Below are 9,916 nucleotides of genomic sequence, written 5' to 3'. Positions count from 1 at the left end.
ATCATCATCATCATCATCATCATCATCATCATCATCATCATCATCATCATCATCATCATCATCATCATCATCATCATCATCATCATCATCATCATCATCATCATCATCATCATCATCATCATCATCATCATCATCATCATCATCATCGTCATCGTCATCAGCAGCAGCAGCAGCAGCAGCAGCAGCAGCAGCGGGTCGTTCGCTCAGTGAAAGGCGAGCCAAGCCGTCTACAGCACAACAAGTCTGTGAGCGTGCAAAGCCCCAATACGCCATCCATTCTACAACCAACAAGCTCGACGAACACACCAAAGATCGGCCAAAGCATCACCGGGAAGTAATCGCGATAGTTCTCCAGGGAGACGATGTAGACATGTGGCCGAATTTTCAAGTCTTGCGAGACGACACCGTCAACGAAAAAGCCGTGCGCGAATGCTGTGTTGCGCGGCCATTGCGTCTTCAAGACTTTCAATGCGTTCTTTGTGTGCTTTGTCTGCACGGAGGTGGTGAAGCTGGCGGATCGAAAGAGCTTGGCATCCGCCCCTTCAACCATCTGCAGGTTGCCGTTTGGATGACGGTCATATGCATCAGTCCATTCATCCCTTCTACTAGCAAACCAACGATGCAATGATTTGAGCGCACCTTCACTTGGTTGGGCCCCGTACCTGCCGGTTGCTTCCCCTTCCCCGGGTCCTATCAGTCCAGCAGCGAGTCCATCAGCGAGAAGATGCGTGAGCCATGTCGGCAAGCAACCAAGAAGACATCCAAAGCAGTCTACCAAAGCTGTTATTGATGTACCTGGGTGAGCGTGTCGTGAACCGTCCAAAAGTCCACGCACGCGGTGTGGAGCTGGTCGTAGCAAATGTGGCCAACGTTTGCGTCCGCGCGCTGAAGCGCCTGGTTTTTCCCCGTGAAATCCACCAATCTGATCGACTCTGGTGCAGGAAGCTTGATTTTCATGTCGGTGAGTTTTGACAATGTGGCAAATGCAGCTCCGGCGTGCAGATCTGAGAGACGCGTTTCTTCCGAGGGAGGCCAGTACTTGGCGAAGGTGCAAAGACGAAGAGCGTAGGCGGCAGCACAGGCCGTCTCAAAGCTTTTTGAGCTCTTGCCTGACGCAAAGCTGCAGTTGACGACAATGCGCAACGCCTTCCACCAGAATGGAGGCTGCTTGCCAATGTTGTCCCTGAAGATTTTTTCCAAGCGCTGGAGTAACGCGTCCACAACAGGCAGAGACATAAGAACCAAAGTACCAGCATTGTTGAACGAGCCGATGTACAGCTGTTCCAACTCCTCAGGAGTGACGCTGTAGTGGAACGGAACGGCGAGAGTGACTTTCGGCATTGATCGCAAACCGCACCACAACAGCTTTTCGATGAGCTGCAACGGTGAGTCTTTGACTCTGTCGCGTAGAGGATGCAGAATTTCCGTCCGGATGAAGTCGAGGTCAAGCGCCATGATGCTTGCTTGACCGGCGGATGTAGTGGGAGAAGTCTTCAGCAAAGCGTCGAACAGAGCAATCAAACTGCTGGGGTGCCCAGAAACGTAAATGAGCAGTCGAAGAACGGTTTCATCGGTCACAGGATCATAACCGGCAGGCCAACTTGCCGACCATCCTGTTGCCTTGGTTCGAGCAACTGCGCCTGCTAGCCATGATCTCGATTGCTCGAATGTCAAAGGGGGGAGCGACACTCTGTTGCTTTCAAATGACGACATGATGACGACTTCAGCGAAAGGCTGGTAGAGCAGTCCGGCGAACAACGACGTGCAATGGTAGAATCGCGTGGCAGGAATTGCGGCCGACGCTAACGCAATGAAGACATTCTGGAAGAACGGATTGGGCGAGGGCTGTAAAACAGTGTCAGGAAAACCAAAAGAACGCTGGAACTCGTCAAGAGCAAGCACGAACATGACAGGTCGACGAGTGACTTGGCCAGCAGCAGTTGCGGGATCAACAACGGGTGCTTCCCCCAGTGCTCTGCAATTAGGCGGGTACTTCTGTGCGTGAAGTGCAATGATCGCAAGGACCTCGGAAAGCGTCACAGCGCCTATAACTTGACGAAGCCTGTTCACATTGTCGACGGACCAGTATGACCCACCAACGAGATACTGAAGAAGCACGCGATACGCAATGCTCAACGAGCCACCAAGTGCGACATCAAGCGGAGAGAACTGCGTTAAGTTGTTGTAGGTCACGTAGAGCGGCACGAAAACCTCCTCGCCCTGCTGCTGCGTGTAGGCGAACTTGAAGTACTCGTGCATGGCGCGGGTCTTGCCGATGCCTGGAATGCCGGCAAACACCATAGTTGGAAAGTAACGGCGGTCCGTCGTGTGCCCTATGTATCGTCTCACTCCAGCGCAGTGGTCTGCCAGTTGCTTCAAGACAAGGTATTGCGGATCTTGGTAAATTTCTGGCCCACTGCATCCCTGTCCACAATATGGTAAGAGAAGAATCATCGCCGAACACGGTCGTAGTACAACAAAACTCACTTCGAAGGTGAAGACGTAATCAGGTCTGAGCACCTGCGCGGTCACGAGCACGTTATGAAGCGCCTCGATTCGTTCGTCTTGCGACAGAACGAGTTCTGAAAACAAACACCAAAAACGCTTTGCGTCAAAATAGACTGATCACTCAAAACTCAAGCTCCAAAATCGTAAACTCACCAAACACTCGTAAAGGCTGCAGATCAATTGAAACATCTGAAAAATTTGCAACACACTCACAGCCAATGAGTTACGTGACGCTGACGCTGACGCTGACGCTGACGCTGACACACACACACACACACACACACCGTCCCAACACCAACAAAAACAATCCCAAGCCAGTTGCACTCGATCGGCTTTCCAAACACGACTCACCTGGAAGGGCGGCTGCTGACTGAGCTTTCGCTAGCGCATCCTGAAGCCGTGCGATCTGTTCCTTACTCGTGATCTCGTTGATCATGGTCCTGAGCAATTTCGCTCCAACTTCCTCGAAATCCCGTACAGCTTCTTGAGAAGTTGTCAGCTCCAGCCTCGCAAGAATATCTGCACCATTTTCTTGCTCCTCTTTGCTTGGAGTGACCTCAACAGCATGCACGCCATGCAATAGCTCCATGAGTTTGTTGCGTTGATCACGTGCGTTGGGCAAAGCTGCTGCGGGAGTCAAATCTGTGGTGACTCCAAGGCAAGCATTCAAAGCCTGCCAAAGTTGCACCTGTCCAAACTGGATCGTACCTGTGTCAGCTCGGTCTTCTTCTTTTTCTCTTGTAGAAGAAGAAAAAAGCTGCTTCACTCACCGAACTCATGTGGTCAATGTCCATCGGTGCTGCGGACGAAGCGGTGGCGTTGTCTGCATCTCAGTTGAAGCAGTCGCTTGAGGAGGGGGTTGGGATGCATCGTCGTTTTCCTAGTTTTGAGAAAATAAAAGGGATGATGTGTTAGCTGGCGACATGATCGCGGTGTGGCAGTTCTACAACAAAGACTGTTCACGCTTCGCACAAGGAACGAAGACGAGTGGACGAGGTCCACAAAAAATGGCGCGCAACTGCCAAGACGCCGATAGACAGACAATGACAGACAATGACAGGCAGGTCTCGGTCCACTTACGGTTCTGGCACGCTTATCGGCGTGACCTGCAGGTGAGTCCGCTGCTTGACGCTTTGAAGAAGCAGAAGAACTCATCGCAAAACCGGGAAAAAAAAAAAGACTGATTCAACCTGTCAAAGTGATTTTGATTTTCGACATCGTGTCGTTTATGGTGAGTTTGGTTCTTTTATGAAGCCTCATCATGGCAGAAGACTGTGTTGAGATGACATCTTGCTGATGGCTTCGTCTCCCTTTTGTCTTGTTCTTTTGATCTTTCTTTGGTTTTTCGTTGTGATTTTGGTTTTGACTTCAAACTGCAAGCTGAAATCGAGCTCCCAGGCTGCGCTCTGTGCTCTCCTACTTTCTCGATAAATCACGCAATGACCTCGCATCAATAACCATGGTGGTATTGGTGGGTCAGGAGTGAAAGGGGCGCCCAGTGCTGAACACGCTGAACGCAGCAACAATGTCTCCCGCAACACGAACCGACCCCTGCGGCATAGCAGGTGGCACATGCTGTATCACCCACTACAATCAAAACATCAGTGGAACGATCACAAAGAGAATCGCAGTCAGCGCGCCCAATTCTTACTGTACGGTTGGAATACGTGCTAGGCGGAGCGACCGTGTTCCCGCCAAAGGAAAAGTTGTTCGGGCTCAGATATTGGTAAGAAATCGACAATGCCATGCCATTTGGCAAGCCCCTAAACAGTCCGGGCGGCAGAGTGGTGAGGGGATTGCCATTCAAAGGTCTGCAAGAACCGTGAAACACTCGTATGTGACGAACGGACTGTGAGTTACCGATCGTCGCGTTCGTGTGCGGCATTCTTTCGACTCAGTGCGCAGCATCACAGTTGCCCGTGAGTACAACTGCACATTCACATCGCATCTCTAGGACTCCACGCCACGCCTGACATAGGTGGTGGGACAGCAGAGCGACGAAACAACACACTTGCAAAAAAAAAAAAAAAAAAAAAAAAGTTTCACTCGTGCCATGAGTGCGCTTCCAACGAGAAAACACCCCTAAGTTACAAAATGTGGCTCGAGTTCAATACCTTGCGACCCCATCCAATGCTGCAAAAAAAGAAGGCGAAAAAAGAAGAAAACGAACAAAAAAAACAAAAAAAAAAAAGAAAAAAACATGTGGTTGCTGGGATTCGAACCCAGGCCACCGAAGTGATCAGAGCCTTAATCTGACGCGTTAGACCAGCTCCGCCACAACCACATCAGGACGTGATGCCAATGTGCCATCACGTTCATGTCTGGTCGGTCGGGCAAAACATCCTAAGACCCAGGGTAAAACCCAGCAGCATAACCTTCGCGTGTGTTTCTCCCACTCCTCATTCTCCAAACAGGCAGAAACCCTTGCACTAGCATTCGACAGTTACAAATCAAAATTCTTACAAATCAAAAAGTCAAAACAACAGAAGCACAACACACAAGCCAAGTAACGCAAGGGAACAGAGCACACGCCAAACCCCCAGCAAACACACACGCGTTGCATCACACATTGGACTCGACTTGCTTCATGGAGATCATAGTCTCGCGGTTGGGAGCTGCGGCCAGATGCGAGGGCGCCGCCTCAGAGCGATAGGGTTGGCGTTTCTTGAGCACAACCAGCGCAACGACAATCACAATCAAGCACAGGGGCACTCCAACGCCCACTCCGATAGCAATGTCTCGGTTGCTCGTGCTTGAGTCTGAGTTTGCATCACCATGGTCAATCGCGCCTCCCGTGGTGGAAGTAGCCCGAGCCGAAGCAGCAGACTCTGCTGACTCGGCGGACTTTGCACTGGCAACGGATACAGACGATACTGACGCCACCGATGCGGCAGAGGCCGAGGACGCGGATGCCACGGAAGCGACCGAGACAGATGCGGCAGAGGCGGAGGACACGGACGCGAGACTGGCAGCGGAAACAGACGATTCCGACGAGACAGAGGCGGCAGAGGCTGAGGACACAGATGCGGCAGAGGCAGAGGACGCGGATGCCACTGAAGCGACCGAGGCGACAGATGCGGCAGAGGCGGAGGACACGGACGCGAGACTGGCAGCGGATGCTGACGATTCCGACACCACAGATGCAACAGAGGCTGAGGACACAGATGCGGCAGAGGCAGAGGACGCGGATGCCACTGAAGCGACCGAGGCGACAGATGCGGCAGAGGCGGAGGACACGGACGCGAGGCTGGCACCGGAGATAGATGCTGACACGGCGGATGCTTCAGACGCTGAGGAGACAGATGCAGCAGACACAGATGCAACAGATGCCAAGGAGACGGATGCGGCAGAGGCCGAAGACGCGGATGCCACTGAATTGACAACTGCGGCAGATGCAGCAGAGGCCGAGGATACGGACGCGAGGCTGGCACCGGAGATAGATGCTGACACGGCGGATGCTTCAGACGCTGAGGAGACAGATGCAGCAGACGCTGAGGACACGGACGCCACTGAACTGACCGAGCCGACACTATATGCCGAAACGGATGAAAGCGACGCACTCACTGCTGCGGCAGCAGAGACAGAGGAAGCAGACGCCGCGACACCCGCTGCAATGGAGGAAACAGATGCAGCAGAAACAGAAGAAGCGGAAGCAACGGAGGACGCGGACGCGACTGCTGCAGAAGCTGAAGAAGCAGATGCAATGGAAGAAGCTGAAGCAGCTGAGGCAGAAGAAACAGATGCAACGGAAGACTCTGAAACAACCGAAGCGGAAGATGCTGAAACAACCGAAGCGGAAGATGCTGAAACAACCAAAGCGGAAGACGCTGAAGCGACTTCTGCAACAGATGCAGCTGAAGAAGCGGACGAAGCAATGGAAGCGGAAGAGATGGTAGCAGCGGAAGCAGCAGAAGCAGCAGAAGCAGCAGCAGAGCGAATGCTTGCCAGCGATGCGGACACAACGCTAGCGGATGATCCAGACTTTACAGAGGCCACGCTGATACTCGACAAAGAAGAGTCATCCTGCGAGCTTGAGGAGGATGAAGATTCCAGAGCAGATGAAGTGGGTTGGCTGGTTGCCGTTGATGCAGCAGCAGGTGTAGAAGCAGGGTTGGATGTTGGGCCGGGAGTGGAGTTGGATTTGGCGGAGGCGGCGCTAACGCTGGATGCGGACACGGCGCTGGCACTGGATACAGACACGGCGCTGGCACTGGATACAGACACGGCGCTGGCACTGGATGCGGACACGGCGCTAACGTTGGATGCGGACACGGCGCTGGCACTGGAGACGGCATTCACAGACGCTACGCTGCCGCTGGAAACAGATCCAGCAGATGCAACTTGGAGGGATGAAGCGGCGGCAATGCTCGCTTTTGATGCAGACGAGACCGATACGACACTTGCTTGTGATGCTGATGAGGCCGAGGCTGTGGCCAACGACGCGACGGAAGCTGCGGAAGCCGAGGACGCGGCCGCAACGCTTGAGGCACGACCCGCTGACGCAGAAATAAGCGAAGCAACACTTGCTGATGAAGCGGAAGCAGAAGCCACTGATGCAGCAGAGGCAGACAACGTAGCAATTGCGCGTGCACTGGATGCTGATGCAGCAGATTGGGCAGACACGGCAGAAACCGATGAGGCGGAAGATATGGACGCCACGGAGACCGACGAAACGGACGCCGCGGAAGCCGACGAGATGGACGCCGCTGAAGCCGACGAGATGGACGCCGCTGAAGCCGACGAGATGGACGCCGCTGAAGCCGACGAGATGGACGCCGCTGAAGCCGACGAGATGGACGCCGCTGAAGCCGACGAGATGGACGCCGCTGAAGCCGACGAGATGGACGCCGCTGAAACCGACGAAACAGACGCCGCGGAAGCGGACGATGCTGACAAAACCGAAGCTGCACTGGCCCCCGGACGCGGATGCAACAGACGCAGTTGACTGCGCAACAATCGAGCGAATACTGCCAGCAGAAGCAGACGACACTGAAGCCACGCTGGCAACCGATGCGGATGAGACTGACGCGACGGACTGAATCACAGCAGCGCTCGTGGACGAGGCAGCAACCGCTGCAATCGAGCTCTGAACAGCAGCCGACGCCTTGGATGCAGACGACACTGAAGCCACGCTGGCAACCGATGCGGATGAGACTGACGCGACGGACTGAATCACAGCAGCGCTCGTGGACGAGGCAGCAACCGCTGCAATCGAGCTCTGAACAGCAGCAGACGCCTTGGACGCGGACGAAGCGGAAGCCAGAGATGCCTTCTGGATGGACACAACAGAAGCGGATGTTTTGCTGGCAACAGAGGCTGTCGCGGCAGAGACTGCAGAAGCCGACTTGATGGAGACAGCCTCAGCAGATGAAGCTGCTACAATTGAGGTGGAAACGTTGAAAAACGGAACGCACGTGTCATCGAGCAGCTCGTAGCCAGTGTCACATCCCGAGCAAGTCGTAGCGCTCGTGCAAGTGACGCAACCCGATGAGCAGCACGAGGCGGCTCCAACGGCAAAACAAGTGCTGCATACCCTGTTGCAAGCTGTTTGCAGACAAGAAGAATTGAGCAACCCTGCGACACATGTGCATAACACCCACGGATTCCAACGATTTGGTCACTCACGACGGGGATTGCCAGGTGTGCCATACGTGCTTGGAGGAGCATACTCGAACTCATTGCCAGTCAGGGAAGATGTGGTCAAAGTGAGCCCCTTGAAAAGGCCCGGCGGAAGCGTGGTCAGCTTATTGTCGTACAGGTAGCTGCAGGCCAAATGTATGGGACGGGTTTCACATCCCAAAAATGAGCAACACGACAAAGGCGAGACGTGGCGAGGTGTGGTCAACCGAAACCTCATCAAACTCGTACAGAGTGGACAGCTGGGTTGCCGTACGAAACGCATCACGAGGGATGGAAGTCAGGGGTGTGTTTGTGATCCGGCTACAGTTGTGTTTCAAAGTTCAAGTCAGACGCAAGTCAATCGCTCGGGTTTGGCGCGTGCATCGCAAAGCATACTGACAGATATCGCAGGTTTGTCATCGAATCGAACAGTCCGGCTGGCCACTGGGGAAGCAACGTGCCGTAGAACATGCTGTTTGATGTGCCGAGGGAAGAGCAAGTTAGTGCACAAAGTCATGCATACACCCATACCAGAAGATGTATGAGGTTTGGCTGTAATCTTACAAGGTCTGCAGGTTTTTGAGTTGGCTAAACGCGCCAGCGGCCACAGTAGTAATCGGGTTGGTGTCCAATTGTCTGCAAGCAAGACGACAGTGAGCACCGCAGTGGCAAAATTGCGTTCGCCATCAAAGTGTCTCCAGCGTACAGTGTGGTGAGCGACGTGAGCGATGAGAAGGCCGTAGCCGAGACAACGGTAAGAGCGTTCTGGTACAGGATTCTGCGCGCATGGAAGAAAGGCAAGTTGTCAGACGGGTTGAAACTTCCAAAAACTTTGGGGGGGGAGGGTTGCGGAGGCTCGGAACGTACAAGGTTTGCAATGCCGGTAGATTGTCGAACGTGGTGGCAGAGATGGTGTTCAACCTGTTACCGCCCATGTTGCTGAACAATTGGCGAAAGCACCACGGAACGCAAAGAACACGAGGTGAGCGCGACAAAAGGCAAGACAAAGCAATGCAATCTTGGGCCGCAATGATGTGTCGTACACGCTCGTCAGTGCGCTCAGTCCATCAATCGCCCCTGCAGGGAGAGTAACGATCAAGTTGCGCGAAACATCGCTGTCCATCCACAACATTAAAATGAGGTGAGTCAGAAATCTCCAATCTACACTCCATCAACCAAGCCTGCAGCCCGTTTTGTTTTTAAACTGACAGAAGCTGTAGGGACGTCAATCCAGAGAACGGCGTGGCGGCCACGGCAGAAATCTCGTTGTTGGTCAGGAATCTGATGGGAAATGACGCCCAGTCGACCAAGAATGAGCACACGATGCAGTCATTCTCCGCCAGCCGGTGCATTGGATAGATGATACCATTCACGTACAGAAATTTGAGCGATCCGAGTGTACTGAATGCGCCATTCCCCAGGATTGTCAATTTGTTTTCCGACAAATCACTGCACGGCGGGTTGTATGCAAAGTCAAAACTTGGGACGTGAGTGTAATCGTGGAACTACTTGCAGTTGACACGATCCAACAATCGCGGGGTAGGCCTCACAGCGATTCGGTGGTTGCTGGAATGCTGGTGGGGATGACAGTCAACGCTTGGTCCGAGCAATCGACCGATTTGGTTGCGCTGTCGCAAACGCAACCATCGGATTCGAAATTCAGAGTGCATGCGCTGATTGCTTGAGCATCTGCCATGGTCGACAGCTGCAGCAGCAGAAGCAGGCACAACGCCGCCAGAGGCGCAAGTGTCTGCCACTTGCGGATGATTGAGGCACGCATCAGGGGGGG

General features: G+C 53.7%; 2 protein-coding genes and 1 non-coding gene across 3 annotated transcripts; all 3 read right to left on the bottom strand.

Annotated features, from left to right (window-relative positions):
• Window positions 1-783: 783 nt before the first annotated feature.
• On the bottom strand, window positions 784-3,097 carry CAOG_08324 (hypothetical protein; the record flags this gene model as incomplete). The annotated part of the gene is made up of 4 exons (XM_004341206.1): window positions 784-2,424; window positions 2,488-2,582; window positions 2,662-2,697; window positions 2,860-3,097. 4 exons carry the CDS (start codon window positions 3,095-3,097, stop codon window positions 784-786), a joined length of 2,010 nt encoding a protein of 669 aa, XP_004341254.1.
• Window positions 3,098-4,709: 1,612 nt separating this feature from the next.
• CAOG_09931 lies at window positions 4,710-4,792 on the bottom strand. Its single transcript has one exon. It is a non-coding gene; the product is annotated as a tRNA-Leu (tRNA).
• Window positions 4,793-6,760: 1,968 nt separating this feature from the next.
• On the bottom strand, window positions 6,761-9,907 carry CAOG_08323 (hypothetical protein; the record flags this gene model as incomplete). The annotated part of the gene is made up of 10 exons (XM_004341205.1): window positions 6,761-7,881; window positions 8,134-8,270; window positions 8,377-8,448; window positions 8,692-8,763; window positions 8,834-8,905; window positions 8,995-9,066; window positions 9,171-9,242; window positions 9,337-9,408; window positions 9,505-9,576; window positions 9,678-9,907. 10 exons carry the CDS (start codon window positions 9,905-9,907, stop codon window positions 6,761-6,763), a joined length of 1,992 nt encoding a protein of 663 aa, XP_004341253.1.
• Window positions 9,908-9,916: the final 9 nt, after the last annotated feature.

The sequence above is a fragment of the Capsaspora owczarzaki genome (assembly GCF_000151315.2).
Source record: "Capsaspora owczarzaki ATCC 30864 unplaced genomic scaffold supercont2.38, whole genome shotgun sequence".
In the NCBI taxonomy this organism is placed as follows: Eukaryota; class Filasterea; order Ministeriida; family Capsasporidae; genus Capsaspora; species Capsaspora owczarzaki.
Note: the sequence above shows the minus strand (reverse complement) of the source record. Positions and strands in the feature narration are given on the sequence as shown.